The 23,084-nt window shown below is 37.9% G+C and overlaps 1 protein-coding gene across 10 annotated transcripts in view; it reads left to right on the forward strand.

The window, feature by feature from the left end:
* TTLL5 (tubulin tyrosine ligase like 5) overlaps positions 1-23,084 on the forward strand; it is a 282,889-nt gene that overhangs the window by 2,593 nt on the left and 257,212 nt on the right. For all 10 annotated transcript variants that reach the window (XM_063088853.1, XM_063088855.1, XM_063088861.1 and 7 more), the window contains exons 3-4: positions 11,524-11,630; positions 22,248-22,330. In XM_063088853.1, the coding sequence (XP_062944923.1) occupies positions 11,524-11,630; positions 22,248-22,330 (190 nt within the window). The remainder of the gene's footprint in view (positions 1-11,523; positions 11,631-22,247; positions 22,331-23,084) is intronic.

Below are 23,084 nucleotides of genomic sequence, written 5' to 3' on the forward strand. Positions count from 1 at the left end.
AATTTGTGATGGAGTTTTTATAAGGTGGAAGATTACATTACTTAATGTAATTTCAAAAAAGTATTGAAGTGTTAATAGGCTTTGAGGAAAGGCTTCTTGTCGTTCTTTAGGTCAGAAAATAATGGAGATTTGACAATATATTTGGGTCATTCTCACTCAGGATAGTTAAATGCATAATTCCCTCTGGATACTTTGCCCTCTTGTGACTTTTTTTTTCAGTGTGCTATCTCTTACCCATTTCACAAAATTTTTAACTTCTTCTGCAAGCATAAGTCTTTCTGTTTTCAAGATTGTACTTTTACTGCATTGATATCTCTTATTAGTGGGCGTAGAGGTTGGGCCTGACAAGTACTAGATTGAATTGTATGAAATTGCCATTTTGATAGGTCAAAAACAGCCAAATATTGACAATTGCAGATGGTTCAACCTAATGGTATAGTAGGTACTCAATAAATACTTGCTGACTGAATAATTAAACGAATAAATAAATGAAGTCCATATACTTCAGACCAGAGGTTCTTACCCTTTTTTATGCAATGAATCCCTTATCAGAGTGTAAGTGCTTAAGATAAAATACATATGATTACAAAGAGTACCAATTACATTGAAATGTCATTATCAAAATTTGTTTAAAATTTTGTAATACAGTAATATATACTTTTTTATTAATACATTAAATAACAAGATCATTGATTTAAAATCTGGGAAAGTTAAATTTTATTTTCTAAAGACAAAAGCATGAAGACTGTTTTTGCAAGATCATTACACTGTGGGGGGGTCTTTGATTAACAATTATAAATGGGAAGTCCTGGGAAGAAACGTAGATGTCTGGGCCACCAACATAAGATGTCACCATTTGGTAACTGAATGATTACTGGGAGAGAGTTGCTCAGTTGTTGTCTAGCCTCATCACACTAGAATCTAGACAGAAAGACTGTGATCACATGTGATCTAGTGATGAATCTAATAAATACCATAACTTAGAAGTAGCGATAAATGTAAATAATATTTTGCAATATCTGCAACAACTGTAATATGATGTAAAAATACCTGTAATTTCAGATAGAGTCAAAGCCACAGATAATGTTAATACTACTGTGCTTTATTGCCTATATTCATAATTGAGGAATGCTAGACTTCTGGTAGAAGTTAGTGAAAATAAAGGTGTAATTTCCTCCCTCCCCCATTCAAATTCATGGATGTTTTGCACTTCTTCCTCTCAAACTCTTATTCTTGATTTTTAACTGTTCATCTTGTTCCATCAGCTTATGCCTTGTCTAGCATACACTTGTTTTCTACATTAGGAAGCTTAAATCAATCTTGTTCACACCTGGAACAGTATGCTTACATTGTGAAAGTTTTAAAAGTTAGAAGGCCTTAAATCATCTAAAGATGTTAATTTGATCCAAAGATTATATTCATGGGCATCTGTTAAATCTGTTCAGTTTTAGACTGTATTGGCTGTATTAAAGTATTAGTGCCTTGCAGTCCTGGACTTTAAGGCTAGAAACTGTCCAGGAAGTCCTTGTTGTACATGGCATTATTTCACATGGTAAATGTAATGAGGCTATTTTTCTATATTTTGCTTGGGGATCCCAAATACATATTTATATATAGTTGTGGAAACTTTGGTGATGTAAGGTTTTCTTAGTCACTGAAAAAATTATAACTAAAAACTGGCTTTGTTTCAGTTTTAAAAAGATGATCAACAAACAATTTTACAGTGAGTGCTACAGGAGTTCAGAGGAAGACGGCATAATCATGGGCTGGAGGAGCTGGGGAAGGTTCCATGGAGGTGGTGAGACTTGAGGTGGGGGGGCTTCAAGGGTCGGCTCAAGCTGAGAGAGATAAGTGGGGTAGGCATTTCTAGCAGTGGCAATGGTATGAAGAAGACATATGTAGGGAGAATACAGGAAAATGGTCAGGGCCCCTCAGATGTTCAGAATCTTGCTGAGCGTTTGATGTAAATACGCACGTGTGCCCAGGTGTCCTTTGATTATTGTCTAATGTAATTGCGATGTGCACCCAGGTGTCCTGGGTTATGGACTTAAGTACAAAGGACGAGCAGCTGTGATCCACAGGGGGGGGGGGGGGGGGGGGGGCCAGAGAGGTCGCTATTGCTTCTGGAGGCTGTTGCTGCAAGCTGTTGCTACTAGCGACTCTGGGAGGCCACCGTCACTGTTGGAGGCAGCTGTAAATTGCTCCTGCTACTGCTGAGGACTGAGCTCGTGTCATCTGCCAATGGCTCCCGGGATCTTTCCCAATTACCTAGTGTGGACCTGCATGTGAGGGGTCTGTGACCCAGCCTGGCATGTGAGGAGTCTGGTGACCCAGTCAGTACAATGGTTTTGAAGGGTCTGAGCCCTGGCCCTGACAATACAAATGGAAACTTAGTATAACTAAAATAATGAAATGTTTTGGCTTTAGCATAGCTATTGCTGTAACCTGACAAGTGGCGTAGTCACTTAGCAATACTATTGCTGTAGCTTTACAGCATAGAAGCAGAAACACAGAAGCTGCTTTACATATCCGTCTTCAAGTTATGTAGGCTGGGTCCCAGGAGTAAATAATATATGTTCCTCTTGAAATTGCTTCTTAAAAACCAAAATGTTTTTAGGCTTTTGGTAAAATGAACCACAAAACTGGCCTGCTTTGGCAATTAATCTTTCAAATCTTTTGTTCTTTCATGTCTAAAAAAGCAGATTTTCTTGATATGTACCAGTTGCTGAAGTGAATGAAAATTTAAAGTCCCAATTTTCAGTTTCATCATTTTGAATTTTTTTCCCTTTAGCACCACCTGGTGGGAGCATGTTTTTAATGCCTTTAAGTGTTTTTTAGTTGACCTTTCTGAATTAATTTGTCTACTCTTGTTTATCTTTCATAGGTCGTAAGTGAAAAGATTTCTCTGTCAGAGATTTGTCTTTGCACAGATAATATAATTAGGGCCTTGGCTCTTCTCAGCTGTGAATCTGTTTATTGTGTTCTGACTCTTGTCAGGCATTTTAAACTTGTAGGAGCAATCCATTGTTTGTAAATGCTAGGGCACATTGGTGCCCGTTGTAGCTAGTACTAGATTGACAAGGAACTTTGGATAGTTTCCAAAGTTTCTATCCAAGACTTTGTAGTTTAGGCTGCCTATATTTTTCTCTATCTGCTGACTTTGAAAGATAGTGGAAAAATTAAAGTTGGAAGAGATCATAGGAATCATCTGGCCTCATGCTCACATTTTATAAGTGTTTAAGATTAAAAAGCAAGTAAACCACAAAAAAATCCTTGCTAAAAACTGTACCCTATAAACACCATTTCTCAAAAACGGGCACTGTCAACCCAATCAAAGAACAAGAATGATAAGAATCCACATTCCATTTCTAGAAAACAGGTGTTCTTTGCTTTCTTCACCAAGAAACTCTTGGTAGCTCATTCCTAGTCTAAGGGCTGTCTCACTTCTAAGATTGGTAGCCTAGCAGCCTGTGCATTCAAAGTGTGGATCTTTTTTTACTTGGATTGGGAGGATCTGACTTGGCCTTAAGATTTGTGGTATGGCCCTTGTTAAGGGGTGTGGTCATGTGAGTTTTTAAGAGCAGAATGAATCTTGGCTAAGTGGATCTTATTCCATTTAAGGAATTGATTAGTTTAAATTCCCAAAGAGTTCAAGGTATTCAATATACAGAACTTCACTAAAAAATGTGACCAGAGAGGCAAAAGGTAGAAAGAGCACAGACATTGTTCAGATACCTGTTCCTTTACTTAACCCAGCTGTGTGACCTTGGGGAAGTTACTTAACTTCTCTGAGACACTTTTTCTTTTGTTTATTGTGTGGGCAAGAAGATTAAGTGAGAAAACACGTGAAAGTTTAATTCCTGTGCTCATAGTAGGGACTAAGTTCATTTAACTTTCTTTCCCTTCCTACTTCCCTTCACTAAGGTATTGCAGATTTTCCTAATCTGTGAGTAATATATCCATCTGTCTAAGATTGTAAGATTGATTAAACTGAGATTTCCTGAGGACAGGCAAAGAGAATAAAGTCAGAAGTCCCTTTCTGCCCTGTGGTTTTATAGTGGAGGAAAATGTATGTTTTTCTATTTAACATAGGCTTTCCTGGGGGGTTTTCAAGATGGCGGTGGCTGCGGCGGTTGGCGCGGAGTAGCTGAGGTGGAAAAGGCGGCCACTGGGCCTCAGGCAGCCAGGAAACTTCTGGACCTTCCTCTTGCCATCTCTTAAGGGAGGACCGCTGCTGGTGGCCGGTCGTGGGGGCTGAACGCCACTTTGCCCCCGGCAGGAGAGGCTGCCTCACTTACAGGCAACAGCTTTGAAGTGTGGAGCAGGAAAAGAACTGTTTCTTAGCTGCAAAAGCGAGTCTCGAAACAGGGAACACGGCGCCAGAGCTGCTGTGGATGCAGACAGGATCCTGGAGGCCGGGGCCGCGCTGAAGGTGGCCAGCTGCCCTATTCAGGATTCGAGGTTTCAGGCCGGCATTAAAGAAGATTCCTGGGAGCGCCCGAGCCGCACCGCGACTGAACAGCCTGAGGTGGCAGCGGCCGAGAACGGGGAAGACGCAAACCAGAGACAGAGAGTGAGCGCCCGACCTGGCACAACCCTGTGAGTGACCCGTGGCCCAGCTCTGTTTGGGGGGCTTTCCGGAGCCTGCGGGCCGGCCTCCCCTCCCACTCCTTCCGCGGTTCTCTGGCAGGGCTGGTGGCGGGGGGCGTCCCCGGCCAGTGTCGGGAGGGCAAGGAAGTACGGGCGGGCCGACTGTCACTCCACCACACCCTGGACTCCGGCCCCCGGTAAACTTCCTGTTACTGGGAGGCAGTTACCATCTCTGCAGCCACCAGTTTGGAAAAAAGCCTAACCAATTTCTGGTTGGGAATAGTGTGGTAGGAGAGTTTCCAGGTCCGCTTGAACCTGCCGGAGAGCTGGCTGCAGGCGGACGCTAGACTCGGTTTATACCGGGGGATACAAAGGTGAACAAGTCCCGAGAAAGATCTACACAGTGCTACAAAGGCACCCAGAGCGACCGGTGGTCTGTGCCTAGCAGAAACCTGGTAGATTTCCTGGGCGAGGCGGTGCCGAGCAGGGTCTGGAAGGCCCAGCTGATAGACGAGGGTTGCAGAAGACACGCCCCCGCCCAGCACAGTGCGCACAGAGTGGGGAGACGTGCGGCCAGGGAGGCAGAGACTGGACAGAAACCACACACCCTGTGGGGTTGCCACTGCACGATCCAACAACCTGGGCCAGAGCACAGGAACAGGGAGAAGTCCTGCACAGGAAGTGAAAGTTCAACAGCGATCACACACCCTGTGGTACGTGATCCACCAGCCCAGCAGAGTCCAAGCTGACAAGAAAGGTGGTTCCCTGGAGAAGCCCAAGACCCAAGGCAACCACACACACAAGGTACTAGAGGCCAACTGAGCAGCCACGGAGGTAGCCATATGAAATTGGCAACCACAGCAACATCCTAGTTAGTCATTACTCTCAAACCAGTGGACTGTGAAACCCCCTGCCACAATGAATAAACACCAAAAAAAAGATACCAGAAATACAAAAAATCAAGAAAGTACACCACCAAAAGTTAATAAATCTCAAACTCTAGATCCTATAGAACAAGAAGCCCTTGAAATGACTGACAAGGAATTTCGAGTGATAATTCTAAGGAAACTGAATGAGATACAAGAAAACACAGCTAGACATCATGATGAAATGAGGAAAAGTATACAGGATCTAAAAGAGGAAATGTACAAAGAAATCAATGTCCTGAAAAAAAATGTAGCAGAACTTACTGAACTGAAGAAGTTATTCAGCGAAATAAAAAACACAACGGAGAGTTTAACCAGCAGGCTTGTTGAAGTTGAAGAGAGAACCTCTGAACTTGAAGATGGGCTGTTTGAAATAACACAAGCAGACAAAAAGAAAGAAAAAAGAATCAAGGACATTGAAGAAAATCTGAGAGAGATATCAGATAACCTTAAGCGCTCAAATATCCGAGTCATGGGTATTCCAGAAGGGGAGGAAAATGGAGATTCCATTGAAAACATATTCAACAAAATAGTGGCAGAAAACTTCCCAGGTATAGGAAAAGTCACAGATCTTCAGATCCAGGAAGCTCAACGATCTCCAAACGTATTCAACCCAAAAAGGCCTTCTCCAAGACATGTCATAGTCAAACTGGCAAAACTCAGAGACAAAGAGAGAATCTTAAAAGCTGCAAGAGAGAAGCGTCAAATCACCTATAAGGGAGCGCCAATCAGGCTAACATCAGACTTTTCATCACAAACCCTAAAAGCTAGAAAGGAATGGGATGATATTTTCAAAATACTAAAAGACAAAGATTGCCAGCCAAGAATCCTCTACCCTGCAAGGCTATCCTTCTGAAATGAAGGGCAAATAGTATATTTCTCAAACAAACAAAAACTGCGGGAGTTCACTACCACACGACCACCCATACAAGAAATCCTCAAGGGAGTACTGGGTTTGGTTCCTGAAAAATAACTACCACTGCCATAAAAACCCAAGAAAAATCAATACCCACTAGTATAATAAAAATGGCATTCATGAAGAGAAAACAAGCAAATAAAAACACTATCTACAACCTAAGGAACCAACAAACACAGAAACCAAACAGTAAATCAGAAAGCAAGGAACAAAAGACACCTAAGACAACCAAACAACCAATAAAATGCTAGGAATAAATCAACACCTTTCAATAACAACTCTTAATGTAAAAGGCTTAAATTCCCCAATCAAAAGACACAGACTGGTTGACTGGATCAAAAAGGAGGACCCAACTATATGCTGCCTACAAGAGACCCACCTCACCCATAAAGATTCACACAGACTAAGAGTGAAAGGATGGAAAAAGATTTACCATGCAAACAGAAAAGAAAAACGAGCTGGAGTAGCTATTCTTATATCTGACAAAATAGACTTTAAACTAAAAACCATAAAAAGAGACAATGAGGGACACTACTTAATGATAAAAGGACTGATCCATCAAGAAGACATAACAATCATAAATATGTACGCACCCAATGTTGGAGCAGCCAGATTTATAAAACAAACTCTATTAGACCTAAAGAAGGAAATAGACACTAATACCATAATAGCAGGGGACCTGAACACCCCACTGTCAATATTAGACAGATCATCTAGGCAAAGAATCAGTAGAGAAACACAAGATCTAAACAAGACTCTAGACCAATTGGAATTGGCAGATATCTACAGAACATTCCACCCAACAACTTCAGAATATTCATTCTTCTCATCAGCACATGGATCATTCTCCAGGATAGATCACATATTAGGTCACAAATCAAGTCTCAATAAATTCAAAAAAATTGGAATTATCCCATGTATCTTCTCAGACCACAATGGATTAAAACTAGAAATTAATAACAAACGAAACTCTGGAAACTATATAAACACATGGAAATTAAACAGCATTCTACTTAATGACATATGGTTCCAAGAAGAAATCAAGCAGGAAATCAAAAAATTTATTGAAACTAATGAAAACAATGATACATCATACCAAAACCTGTGGGATACTGCAAAAGCAGTATTGAGGGGGAAATTTATTGCATTAAACGCTCACTTCAGAAGAATGGAAAGATGGCAAGTGAACAACCTAACACTTCACCTTAAAGAACTAGAAAAACAAGAACAATCCAAACCTAAAGTTAGCAGACGGAAAGAAATCATTAAGATCAGAGCAGAACTGAATGAAATTGAAAACCAAAAACAATTCAAAAGATCAACGAACCAAAAAGTTGGTTTTTTGAAAAAATAAATAAAATTGACAAACCATTAGCATGGCTAACAAAAAAAAAGAAGAGAGAAGACTCAAATAACAAAAATTAGAAATGAAACAGGCGATATTACAACTGATTCATCTGAAATACAAGGAATCATTCGAGACTACTATAAACAACTATACGCCAACAAATTAGAAAATCTGGAGGAAATGGATAAATTTCTGGACACACACAAGCTCCCAAAACAGAACCATGAAGACGTAGAAAATCTGAACAGACCAATAACAATAAAGGAGATTGAAGCTGTTATCAGAAGGCTCCCAACAAAGAAAAGCCCAGGACCAGATGGATTCACAGCAGAATTTTACCAAACATTCAAAGAGAAATTGACACCGATTCTTTACAAACTGTTCCAAAAGATTGAAACAGACGCAAATCTCCCAAACTCATTCTATGAAGCAAACATCATCCTGATACCAAAACCAGGTAAAGATAAAACCAAAAAAGAAAACTACAGGCCAATATCCTTGATGAATATAGATGCAAAAATCCTCACTAAAATACTAGCTAACAGAATACAGCAACACATACGAAAAATTATTCATCATGATCAAGTGGGATTCATCCCAGAGATGCAAGGTTGGTTCAACATACGCAAATCAATAAATGTGATACACCATATTAATAAACTCAAACACAAGGACCATATGATCATCTCTATAGATGCTGAAAAAGCATTTGATAAAGTTCAGCACTCATTCATGACAAAGACCCTCTATAAGTTAGGTATAGAGGGAAAGTATCTCAACATAATTAAAGCCATATATGCCAAACCCACTGCCAGTATCATCCTGAATGGGGAAAAGCTGAAAGCTTTTCCTTTAAGAACAGGAACTAGACAAGGATGCCCACTCTCACCACTCCTATTCAACATAGTGTTGGAAGTACTAGCCAGAGCAATCAGAGAAGAGAAGGAAATAAAGGGCATCCAGATTGGAAAAGATGAAGTCAAACTGTCCTTGTTTGCAGATGACATGATCCTATATGTCGAATAGCCCAAAACCTTTACAAAAAAACTGTTGGAATTGATAAATGATTTCAGCACAGTAGCAGGATACAAAATCAACACACAAAAATCAGTAGCATTTCTTTTCTCCAATAGTGAACATGCAGAACGAGAAATCAAGAAAGCCTGCGCATTTACAATAGCCACCAAAAAAAAAAAATACTTAGGAATTGAGTTAACCAAGGAGGTGAAAAATCTCTATAATGAGAACTACAAACCACTGCTGAGAGAAATTAGAGAGGATACAAGAAGATGGAAAGATATCCCATGCTCTTGGATTGGAAGAATCAACATAGTGAAAATGTCCATACTACCCAAAGTGATATACAAATTCAATGCAATCCCCATCAAAATTCCAAAGACATTTTTCTCAGAAATGGAAAAAACTATCCAGTTATTTATATGGAACAATAAAAGACCACGCATAGTCAAAGCAATGCTGAGCAAAAAAAATAAAGCTGGAGGCATAACACTACCTGACTTTAAGCTATACTACAAAGCTGTAATAACCAAAACAGTATGGTACTGGCATAAAAACAGACACACTGACCAATGGAATAGAATAGAGAATCCAGAAATCAACCCACACACTTACTGCCATCTGATCTTTGACAAAGGCACCAAGCCTATTCACTGGGGAAGGGACTGCCTCTTCAGCAAATGGTGCTGGGATAACTGGATATCCATATGCAGGAGAATGAAACTAGATCCATACCTCTCACCGTATACTAAAATCAACTCAAAATGGATTAAGTATTTAAATTTACACCCTGAAACAATAAAACTTCTTAAAGAAAACATAGGAGAAACACTTCAGGAAATAGGACTGGGCACAGACTTCATGAATACGACCCCAAAAGCACGGGCAACCAAAGGAAAAATAAACAAATGGGATTATATCAAACTAAAAAGCTTCTGCATAGCAAAAGAAACAATTAACAGAGTTAAAAGACAACCAACAGAGTGGGAGAAAATATTTGCAAAATATACATCTGACAAAGGATTAATATCCAGAATATATAAGGAACTCAAACAACTTTACAAGAAGAAAACAAGCAACCCAATTAAAAAATGGGCAAAAGAGCTAAGTAGGCATTTCTCTAAGGAAGATATACAAATGGCCAACAGACATATGAAAAAATGCTCAACATCACTCAGCATCCGGGAAATGCAAATCAAAACCACACTGAGATACCATCTAACCCCAGTTAGGATGGCTAAAATCCAAAAGACTCTGAACGATAAATGCTGGCAAGGTTGTGGAGAAAAAGGAACTCTCATACATTGTTGGTGGGACTGCAAAATGGTGCAGCCTCTATGGAAAATGGTATGGAGGTTCCTCAAACAATTGCAGATAGATCTACCATACGACCCAGCTATCCCACTGTTGGGAATATACCCAGAGGAATGGAAATCATCAAGTCGAAGGTATACCTGTTCCCCAATGTTCATCGCAGCACTCTTTACAATAGCCAAGAGTTGGAACCAACCCAAATGTCCATCATCAGATGAGTGGATACAGAAAATGTGGTACATCTACACAGTGGAATACTACTCAGCTATAAAAACGAATGAAATACTGCCATTTGCAACAACATGGATGGACCTCGAGAGAATTATATTAAGTGAAACAAGTCAGGCACAGAAAGAGAAATACCACATGTTCTCACTTATTGGTGGGAGCTAAAAATTAATATATAAATTCACACACACACACACACACACACACACACACAAAACTGGGGTGGGGGGGGAAGAAGATATAACAACCACAATTACTTGAAGTTGATACGACAAGCAAACAGAAAGGACATTGTTGGGGGGGAGGGGGGGAGGGAGAAGGGAGGGAGGTTTTGGTGATGGGGAGCAATAATCAGCCACAATGTATATCGACAAAATAAAATTAAAAAAAAAATAAAAAGAAAGAAAAAAAAATAACATAGGCTTTCCTTTAAAGTATGTGATTTTTAACTGAGGTACCTGTATTAATTTAGGGTTCCTACCTTAGAATATTAGGATAGGTCATCAAATTGGCTTGAAAAGGGACTGTGGGGTATAAAGGGGTTATATAACATATATCAGTTAGGATTCTTTATGTGTACAAGAGATTAAACATAACTCAAATTGTCCTAAATAATAAAAGGAATTTATTACTCATATTTAAGTAAGGCTTTATTCCGCACTCCGACTCTATGACCCAGGATCTTATTTCTCTCCTTTCAGTCAGGCTCCCACTGACTTCCTCCTTTACCACCAACTCCAAGCTCTCCCCTCAAGGTCACAAAATGGCTGTTGCAGTTCCAGACTTCTCATTTTCATCCTGCACCTTCAAGAGGAAGAAAGGCCATTGCTTGTAGCTGCTACAGAAGAGAAAGAGATCACTGCTTTCTTAGAGGGTTTCAGAACATGTCTCCTTGTACTCAGTTGGTTTATGTGCCCATCCGTGAACCAGTCACTATAACTGAGTGATGGAATGCCCTGATTGGCTGAAACCAGTCAAGTCCCATCCTTCCCTAAAGTAGGGATGGAGTTCATCTTAAACAAACACATGGCTAAGAATGGGAGATGAGTGATTTCCCACAAGATATTTGGAGTTCTCATTCCAGGAGGAAGGGAGAAGTTACTAAGCAACAAATCACAGTAATATGCTTCAGCAGTTAATTCAGATTTTGAGCTGTAAATTAATGAAACCTTTTATGGTTGTAGGGATCATCCATGTATCATGTGGACTGGAGGCTGCAGGAGAATTCCAGTTTTGGTATTCCATGCTGAGGCTATTCTGACAAAGGACAACAATATTCGAGTAATTGGAGGTGGGTATAACTTCTCCCACAGAGGGCAGAGCTGGACATGGCCCTGACAGCCTTGTCTTGAAGAAATTGACATGACATAGGGAAAGGGCCTTGGCCATGAGAAAAATCTATTGAGTTGTTACACTTGAATTATTTATAATTTTTTAAATTGCTTTCTACGTATATTTTTTGTCTGAATTTTTTTCCAGAACTATGCATACATGTGTTTATTTTTTAAAAAATTGTATGCATAACAACGTTTACTATTTTAGCCATTTTGGGAGTGTACAATTCATTGATGTTTAGTACATTTATGATGTTGTACGACCATCACCACTGTCCAGTTCCAGAACATTTTTATAATCCCAAAAGTAAAGCCTATACTCATTAAGTAGTCACTTCCCATTTTCCAATACTGCCAGTCCCTGGCAGCCATTAATCTACTTTCTCTCTCTGTGGATTTTTCTATTCTGGATATTTCGTATAAATGGAATCAGACAATATGTGGCCTTTTGTGCCTGGCTTCTTTTACTTAGCATAATATTTTCAAGGTTTATCCATGTTGGAGCTTGTATCAGTCATTAATTCCTTTTCGTGGCTGAATAATATTTCATTGTATGGATATATCACATTTTGTTTATTCATTGGTTGATGGACATTTGTGTTGTTTCCACCTTTTGGCTATTGTGAATAGTGAATGTTTATGGACAAGGTTTTGTTTGATCACTGGTTTTCCATTCCTTTGGGTATTAGGAATTGAATTTCTAGGTCATATGGTAATTCAATTTTTAACTTATTAAATAACTGTCAAACTGTTTTCCACAGTGGCTGCACCATTTTACATTCCTACCAACTATATAAGGATACTTCAAAAAGTTCATGGAGAAATTCACATTGTCTTTTAATTCTGTTTTTCCATGAACTTTTTGAAGTACCTGCATATATGTGGGTCCAAATTTCTCCACATCCTCGCTAACATTGTTTTCTGTCTTTTGGACTATAGCCATATTAGTGAGTATGAAGTGGTATCTCATTCTAGTTTTTATTTGCATTTCTCTAATGATTAATGACATTGTGCATCTTTTCATGTGCTCGTTGGCCATTTACAGACCTTTAGAGAAATGTCTATTCAAGGACTTTACCCATTATTAAAATTCGGTTGTCCTTTTCGTTGAGTTGAAGGGGTTCCTTATTCTGAATATTAGACCCTTATCAAATATATGATTTGCAAATATTTTCTTCCTGTTCTGTGGATTATCTTTTCACTGTCTTGATAGCATTCTTTCATGAGCAAAAGTTTTTAGTTTTGATGACATTTGATTTATCTATTTGTTTTTATTGTTGCTAATGCTCTTGGTGTTATATCTAAGAAACCATTGTTTAACCCAAGGTCATGATCCCCATATTTTTTTCTAAGAGTTTTATCATTTCATCTCTTATATTTAGAGCTAAATAGTCTTTGATCCACTTTGAGTTAATTTTTTTACATAGTGCTAGGTAAGGGTCTACTTTCATTCTTTTTTGCATGTGGATATCCACTTGTCCCAGCACAGTTAGTTGAAGAGACTATTCTTTCCCCATTGAATGGTCTTGGCACTGTTGTCGAAAATCAATTGACTATAGATGTATGAATTTATTGCTGGACTCTTAATATTCCATTGATCTGTACATTTATTCTTATGCCAGTTACCTTACTGTTTTGATTACTGTACCTTCATATTAAGTTTTGAAATATGGGAGTGTGAATCCTCTAACACTGTCATTCTTTTTCAAGATCCTTTTGGCTATTTAGGATCTCTTGCAATTCCATATGAATTTTAGATCAGCTTTTCCATTTCTGTAAAAATGGCTGTTGGGATGTTGATAGTGAGTGCATGAACCTGTAAATCACTTTGGAGAGTATTGCCATCCTAACAGTGTTGTCTTTCAGTCCATGAACACAGGATGTCTTTCTAATTATTTTGGTTGTCTTTAATTTCTTTCAGCAATATTTTACAGTTTTCAGTGTACAAGTCGTTTACCTTTGTTAAATTTATTACTAAATATTTTATTCTTTTGATGGTATTGAAAATAGAATTGTTTTTTCAATTTCATTTTTGGGTTTGAGTTTTGTATACTGATCTGGTATCTTGGAACCTTGCTGTACTTGTTTATTAGATTTAATAGTTTTGTGTGTATATGTTTTTTAGGATAGCCTACATACAAGATCATGTCATCTGCAAATAGAGATAATTTTACTTCTTTCATTCCAAACTGGATACCTTTTATTTCTTTTTCTTGCCTAATTGCTCTGGCTAGAATTTCCTGTGCGATGTTGAGTAGAAGTGGCAAAAGAGGGCATCTTTGTCTTGTTCCTGATCTCAGGGGAAAAGCTTTCTCTCTCTCACCATTCAGCATGAAGTTAGCTGTGGGTTTTTTATAGATGTCCTTTATCATGTTGAGGAAGTTCCCTTCTGTTCCTAGTTTGTTGTGTGTTTTTATCACGAAAGGGTATTGTATTTTTTCAAATGCTTTTTCTACATCAATTGAGATGAGAAGTTTTTTTCCCCTTCATTGTATTAGTGTGGGGTATTATGTTGACTGACATTTTGTATGTTGAATCATCCTTACATTCCTGAGCTAAATCCTACTTGGTCATGATGAATAATCCTTTTAATATGCTGCTGGATTTGGCTTGCTAGTATTTTGTTGAGGATTTTTGCGTCTATATTCATAAAGTCGTATGGTCTACAGTTTTCTTTTTTTCTGATGCCTTTGTCTGGCTTTTGTATCAGGATAATGCTGGCATCATAGAATGAGTTCTTTCCTCTTCTTTGGAAGAGTTCCAGAAAGATTGGTGTTAATTCTTTAAGATGTTTGGTAGAATTCACCAGTGAAGCCATTTGATCTTGGACATTTCTTTGATGGGTAGTTTTTGATTACTGATTCAACCTCTGCTTGTTTTAGGACTATTTATATTTTCTATTTATTCTTGAGTCAGTTTTGGTAGTTTGTGTGTTTTTAGGTAATTGCCTACTTTATTTATCTTATCTAATTTGTTGCTATATAATTGTTCATAGTATTCTTTTATAATCCTTATTTCTGTAAGGTCAGTAGTAATGTTCCCATTTTCTTTTTTTTTTTTAAAGACTGGTAAAGGGATCTTAACCCTTGACTTGGTGTTGTCAGCACCACTCTCCCCCAAGTGAGCTAACCGGCGATCCCTATATACGGATCTGAACCCGTGGCCTTGGTGTTATCAGCACCACACTCTCCCAAGTGAGTCACGGGCCGGCTCTCCACTTTTATTTCTGATTTTAGTAATTTGAGTGTTTTCTCTTTTTTTCTTAGTTTAGCTATAGGTTTTCTCAATTTTGTTGATCATTTTAAAGAATCAACTTTTGGTTTTGCTTATTTTTTCTATTTGTCTATTCTCAATTTCATTTATCTCCACTCCTCTTGGATTTTAAGCAGTTCTCTGAGTCCTGGGTTAGCATGTAGCTGTCTTTAAAGTTTATAATGATGTGGGTCAGAACTGTCAAGTGGTGTAGTGGAAAGAGCTTATACTTGGGTTCTCAAGTCATTGCTTCAAATCTCAGCTTTAGCATTTAATAGCTGTGACTCCTGGGCAAGTCACTTAAACTCTCTTAACCAGTTTCATTATTGTAAAATGGAGATAATATCTAATCTACCTTGCAGGCATTGTAGGGATTAAGAGAGGTCATTTAATGTCTGGCATATAGTAGACATACAAAACTTGTACTGCTTACTGTACTTTCTGAATAGGATTTGCTGTACTTTAAAATGACTTTAAGGTCTGTCATCCCATAATAAGCCAGGAGTTCAGAGGGCTGTGAGCACCTGCTTCTGGGATTTGAATCCTCCTCCCTCCCCAAGGGTCATTGTGTTCTAATCCCCTCAGCAAGTTGCTAGGTTACCACTTAAAGGGACATAGTTTATTCATATTCTTTGAAGCTTAACTGAAGACCCTTTGCTGAGAAACTCCTTCTAAACATTATTTGAACCAAAATGTTGAAGGCAGATAAAACGAGAGGAGTAAATAGTCCGCTGAAAACATGCTTCTTTTGTTGTGTGTGTCACAAAATAATTTATGTACTCCGTGGCAATAGGCAGACCCTTCTTTAACTGGAAAATAATATCCATTAATGTATTCTTCCCACTATTCAAGCAAATACTATTTTCCAGAATCCACAAGTCTTTGGGTTTTTTTCTTTACATGTTCCTGTGATTCCACTAAACTTTTCTCAAATTCTGTTTTTTGAATGTTTCTTATCTGCCCCATTTCCTTGAGATTTAGTAATTTTCTTCACCTTCATTTTTGAAAAGAACAATTTGACTTTTGCTAGTTGCTGCCTCAATTTTCTGAATTGTTAAACATTCTTGGTCTGTAACTTTTTTTTGGCTTTCTTAAATAGCTGACATAGATCTGCTCAGACCATAAGTCTGTGGTTAAATCCCCTTGAGAAGTATATCTGGGGCATTAGTTATCTTCTGTTGATTTCATAGTGTTATATGCCAGCTTTGTTCTTTCTGTTTGTTCTATTAAATGTTTCATTGAATTTATTGTGAATATTTTTGGTACATTATGATTTCTCATGCTTTATTTGTGAAATATTCCAGGAATCTGGCTTTTTCCTCACTATAACCTTGCTTTTTTTCAAATTGTGTGTACTTCATACTTGTAAATGGAATTGTATTTTAGAGGCAAGAGAGGTATTTTCAGCTTAAAGTAAACTTTTCCTAGAATGTATTTGTTTAATAAGTTTGTATTTTATAGAATAGCAATAGAAATATGATGCAAGCTATATATGTAATTTAAAATTTTCCAGTAACATTTTAAAAAGCAAAAAGAAACAAGTGAAATTAGCTTTCATAATATATTTTATGTAAGCAAGTATATTCAAAATATTATCATTTCCACATTTACTCAATATAAAAAAATCTTTAGTAAGATAGTTTACATCTGGTGTCTCTTTTACACTTACAGTGCATCTCAATTTAGTGCAAACTTTTCACTGGAAATATTTGATCTGTATTAGATTTCATAAACATTTTAGTTAAAAAAGTAAATTTATATACTCAAGTTGTTTCAATCAGGTTTTCCAATAACTGAATCAAGTATCAGTTTTTAAATTTAAATTTAAACTAGTTAAAGTTAAATAATTAAAAATTCAGTTCCTCTGTTAACACTAGTCACATTTCAAGTGCTCATTAGTCACATGTGGCTGGTGGCTATCTTATTGGACAACACAGGTATAGACCTAATTTTGTGATACTAGGGCACAGCTACACTGTGTTGTCATTGAAGGGATTGTTCTTGTATTTTAAAAGTCAAAAATACCAGTATTATCTTTATTCTCGTTTCCCGTGATATTTTAGTCCAAACTCTTTAAAGCACTTCACTATTCCCTAGGTACTTCTGTGCTAACAGATTATTGGTTCCTTATTTTCATTTGCTCTGCTGCAGTCAATCCTGCAACTTTCTAGGGGTCCTAACACTTCAATTTGCCACCTGGGGCAAATGTGAATGGTTGGAGAAGAGGAAATTCTCATGGTGGAATTGATGCTTGTTTGGAGGCCTAGAAATAGGATATTTGGCAGTTTGCTAGTAGTCAAGGAGGACCATGCCCTGCCTCTTGTTTTTATATGGAAGAAAACATGGGATAAAGTGGTTCTTTCTTGGGCAATAGGGAAAGTTCCATTTACAGTTACAATTCTCCAGTTGACTCTTGCCATGGGACACAAAGCCCAGATATATTAGTCGAGGTTCTTTCCAAACAAACAGAACCAATACGATACAGAACCAACAGGAAAGAGAACCATTGGGAGAGAGGAGGGAGAGGAAGAGAGAAATAATGAGACTTATTATGAGGCATTGGCTCCTGCCCTTATGGAAACCAGAAAATCCCCCATTCTGCCATCTGCAAGCTGGAGACCCAGGAATGCCGATGGTGTAGTTTGAAGGCCTGAAAGTCAGAGAGCCAGTGATGTAGATTCCAGTCTGCGTCTGAAAGCCTGAAAACCAGGAGTGTCAAGGGCAAAGAAGATCTATGTTTCAGCTTGAGCAGTCAGGCAGAGTGAATTCAACCACGTTTTTGTTCTATTTAGGCTCTCAGTGGATTGGATGATTCCCACCCACATTGGAGAGGACAAACTGCTTTACTCAGTCCACAGATTAATATGCTCATCTCTTCTGGAGACATCCTCACAGACTCACTCAGAAAAAATGTTTAACCAGATATCTGGGCATCCTGTGGCCCGATCAAGTTGACACATAAAATTAACCATCATACCAAGGTTGCCAGGTTTTTCAAGAGAACTCCAGAAATCTAGATTTTTATATGAATTATTTCAGTTTTCAAAGCTTAGCAACTAATTCAATTTTTTTTTTTAAAGATCTCAATTGGCTTTATTGCGATTCTAAAAGTGAGCAACACGTTATTCCATAAACTAGAATAAATGTTCCAACTAATTAATTTTTATTTTAAAACACCATGAATAACAGACCATGTCTGCAGGCTGGGTCTGGTCCTTGAGTCAAGTTTATAACCTCTGGTCTAAGATAACAAGTTTATAACCTCTGGTCTAAGATAAGCTACTAACCAGCATTATTGGATACAGAGCGCTGTTGGACACAAAGTGAATATGAGTTAAAAATCCCCAGCATGATGATTGCTTTATATCATTTCACCCTTCCTTTCTTGCACTCCCCTTTTGGAGCATGTTCTATGTATCTGAGTTGAGTTACAGTTAGGTGGTATGGATTAGAAGTGGATAATCACTGCTTACTGCTTATATACTATAATAATCAGGTCTGTTACTGAGTGCAGTGATGATTGCATTTTTTTCCTATAATAGGAGGAATAGAAGACAGAATATTAATAGCATTTAAATTTTTTATTTACTCTATAAAGTATGTAATTTACTATGTATGATACTATGTATTAATAGCTATTTTTCTATGTATTTACTTTTTTACTATATAAAAATAATTTTTACTGTGTAGCAACAACTGTTCTAAAGCTTTAGGTGTATTAACTTATTTAGTACTTACACTACTCTGTGAGGTAAGCAGTGTTATTATCAACTCTTGTTTTACAGGTGAGGAAATTGAGCATAGAGAAATTAAATAATTTACTGAAGATTACAGGCAGGAAGTAGTAGAAACGGGACTGTGAACTCCAGCAGTTTGGCTCTAGAGACACTCTTTCTCATATTTTCTCCCCTTTTCTCCCAGTCCCCATGTAAACATTCTGTTTTCCCACCCACCTTAATGATCACCTTCCCCATGGTCTGGCACTGAGAGACTGGCACTGCAGAACATGCACGGAATCAGACACAGTCCTTGTCTCCAGCAGTAATCACATAGTTGATGATGCTTGGCTTTTGCGTGTGCAAAAATGGAGATGTTAGTGATCACAGTTATAATGAAAGGACCTAATTTTCTTTCATTTCTCTAAACACTTTATTTAGAAAATTAAAACCTTCAGACAAGTTGCAAGAATAGTGCAATGAACATGTGTATACTCTTTCCCTAGACTGACCAATTATTAACATTTTGCCATATTTGCTTCTTTTTCTCTTTCTCTGAACCATATGAGAATTAATTCAAATACTTCATGCCCTCATATGTTATTCAGCATGTATCTCCTGTGAACAAGGGCATCTTCTGTATAACCACAGTAATCTGTCATTGGTAAAGTACTGTTATCTAATCTGCAGTGCCTATGCAGATGTTCTCATTGTTCCAGTTTTGCCCTTTATAGCAATTTGGTTTTGTTTTTCTGTCTAGAATCCAATCAAAGATTACATTTAGTTGCCATGTTTCTTTAGTCTTCTTTAATCTACAGCCATTTCTCGGAATTTTTTTTTTTGGTCTTTCATGACATTGACATTTTTAAAGATTCCAGACTAGTTGTTTTGCAGGTATCCTTAAGTTTGATTGTTATCCTTGTGTGATTATTTCCACACGTTTAGATTAAGATTTTTAAAAATTTGCAGGAATATCACTTAGTGAAGTTGTGTCCTTCTCAGCGTATCACATTTGGGAGCATGTGATGTCATTATTTTGCATTATTGGTGAGGGCAAGTTTAATCATTTGGTTAAGGTAGTGTTCACCAGATCGTTTCACTGTAAAGGTACCTTTCCCCTTTGTTGTAAGCATTCTCTGGAGTGACATTTTGAGATGTATGAGTATCTGATTCCTCAACAGTCTTTAACCAGTGATTCTTGTCTGAATCACTTACTCTTATGGTTTTTGTAAATTGCTGATATTCTATTTCTTTCTTTCCTTCTACATTTATTAGCTGGATTTATTAGCTATATAGGGATCCAAACCCGCAGCCTTGGTGTTATCAGCACCACACTCTCCCAAATGAGCCACAGGCCAGCCCTGGATTTTCTGTAAATAAGAATTTTCCCTTCTGTGGTAGGCAGCATAATGATCCCCCAAAGATGTCCATCTCCTAGTTTTTAGAACCTGTGTATATGTTACCTTACATGGCAAAGGGGAATTAAGGTTGCAGATGGAACTAAGGTTGCTAATCTGATGACCTTAAGATAAGGAAATTATCCTGGATTATCCGAGTGGACCCAGTATAATCACAAGTGTTCTTTAAAGTGGAAGAAGCAGGAAGAAGAGGTCAGAATGATGTGATGTGAGAAGGACTAAACTCACCGTTGCTGGCTCTGAAGCTGCAGGAAAGGGACCATAAGCTGGAAACCAAAGGATGGGGGTGGCCAGTAGAGCTGGAAAGGGAGGGAAACAAATCCTACCCAGAACCTACAGAAAGGAACAAACCCTGCCAGTGCCTTGCTTTTAGCCTGGTAAGACCTGTGTTAGACTTCTACGTACAGAACTGTAAGACAATAAATTTGTGTTGAAGCTGCCAACTGTGGTAATTTGTTACAAGCAGCAAAATAAAACCAGTATGCCTTCTTACCCTACAAGTGTGGATTCTTGGATTCTTTTATTAAGTGCGTTATGATGTATCTCTGTCACTGTTCATTTTTATGTTCAAATTGTCTCAAATTTGGCCATTGGGAGCTTCTTCAGGATCCTTGTAGTATGTCCTCAATCAATTTTGGAGCATTTTCTTCTTTTTTTTGGCATAGCATATCTATATTATGTTCTGGCCTGAAGTAAACACATCTGACCCTGCACTGTTTTTTCTGTAATGATATTGCAAAGACAACACACTAGTGGTTGATCATTGGGAAAGCCCTGTAACTAGGTTTTAAAAATTTGCCACAAGAGTGAGAAATATGGAGTGTTTGGCTTTTTAATGCCAGTCCTCCTGTTTCTTCTTTGCATGGTGTTCTTGCTGGGGCTGGGTAAGTAGCAGCAGAGGTTTCTAAGTATTTTTACAACAATTCATAAAAAGAAATGGTTGTCTTTTACTGTGGAGGCTGAATATTGTTCAAAAGCCTGTCCATAGGTGTCTAAACTGTACTCATTCTGGAGGTGTTCAGTATGCAGTCCTTTAAAAAAATTGTTCTGTAGAATTCTTAGCTATCTTTTTCAAACAATTTGTAGTGGCACACAGAAAGAGATTGAATTTTATCCAGAATAAATGTTAGTCTTTGGGGACATATTGAAATCTCACATGGTTATAGGCTTTCCTTTCATGCAGGAGTCACTAGCACAAATGCTTACAGGAGCTTGCCAGGAAATCTGAATGGGTGAAGCTGGCTAAGTACAGTGATGAATGAACTGCATGGTGTGTGCCTGTCCTGAGGGGCAGTTGCAATTCTCCCATAGACTCTTGCCATTGGAAAGAAGAGAGCCCAGGTTGTCAGGTTTTTCAAAAGAAGCCCAGAAGTTTAGATTTATATGTGAATTCTTCCAATTTCAAAAGGTTAGCAACTAATTCAATTTTGTTTTAGAGCACCACAAGGAAATGAACAAACCATTTCTGCAGGCTGGATTTGGCTCTTGGGCTGCTGGTTTCTAATGTCTGATTTAAGATGTACTGGCTCATCAGCATTATAGGTCATGAGGTGTCTAGAGCATGGGTTCTTAACCTTTTTGGTACAGTGGCCCCCCTTGGCAGTCTGGAGAAACCTGTGGGCCTCTTCTCAGAATAATGCTTTTAAGTAGATTAAAAAAAATAAGTGATTAGAATGAAAATCAATTGTATTCAGATTTAATCAAAATATTTTTTAAAGTTTGTGATTGATGTGCTTTTTTATTAATGTACCTAAATAAAACAATCTAGTGGGAAGTCTGTTAACCACCATAATTTTTAAAAACTAGGAGAATAAGTGATATTTTGAGATAATTATAGTAACAACTGTAAAATAGTATTAAAGTACCTGATATCTATTGGTGGCAAAGTCATAGATACTGTTAATACTACCTGCTTTGTTGCCTACATTTCTAATTGAAGGCACTGTTAAATTTCAACTAGAAACTAGTGAAAACACAGATGTAATTTTCCCCCCATTTATGTTTAGTGAACCCCCAAAGAATCTCAGATTAAGAACCCTTGGTTCTTAATCCTCAACTTATTTATAGTAGTTTTAAAGGTAGCAGCATAATGTTATTGAGTATAATTAAGCAAGCCACCATTTAACAGTTTTTCTGTTTTTATGGTTAACTTTCTGTTTACTGAACTTGATTCTGTGTTTTTCTTTAGAACGTTATCATTTGTCTTATAAAATTGTGCGAACGGACAGTCGCCTGGTGCGCAGCATTCTGACAGCACATGGATTCCATGAAGTAAGCTCATTTTTACTACCTTACCTGATCTGCTCAAAAGCTGAAAATCCTAGCCATCTAACAGATTTTACCAATTAATAGGGCCAGCTCTAGAAAGTACATGGGACCAATGCTTAGTGATCATGCAGAACTTGGATTTAATTTCCGAGTGGCTTTACCAGGTTTTCTTTGCAGGAAATGGAAAACATTTCCACAGGATGGTTTTTATTTTCAAAAAAAAAAATTTTTTTTAAAAAGAAAAAAAAAAAAAAAAAAATTTTTTTTTTGTTATGGTCTTAGGCTTGGGCTAAAGGCAGAGTTGTCTATGAGGTATTGTCTGATACCCAAAAAGATTCTTTGTAAGCAGCAGAAATGGACTCTAACTTAAACCAAAAGGGATTTGTAGGAAAGGTGTGCAGAGGGTGGCTAGTAGAATCAGAGGGAATGCTGAGAAGTCAGGTCTTTGGAAGGAGAGATACCAGGACAACCCCAGGGATCTCGGAACAGGAATCTTCAGGATCAACTTCTCAAGGCACTGCTGTGGAACTGACTGGACTCCATTCATTGTCCTTGTGCCTTTTTCTGATTAAAAATCACATTCTGGAGATAGAATGATTGGTCTAACTTGGGTCATGGATCTACTCTTTGGAAGAGGGGATGGGTGGGTGATTGTCAGGTCCTTTAAAACCAAGCAGTATGTCATTCCCCAAAGAAAATTGGGGAAATTGGGATGTTATCATCAAAAAAGATAGACAAAAATGCTGAACAGACTTTC

The sequence above is a fragment of the Cynocephalus volans genome, chromosome 3 (assembly GCF_027409185.1).
Source record: "Cynocephalus volans isolate mCynVol1 chromosome 3, mCynVol1.pri, whole genome shotgun sequence".
Taxonomy (NCBI): Eukaryota; Metazoa; Chordata; class Mammalia; order Dermoptera; family Cynocephalidae; genus Cynocephalus; species Cynocephalus volans.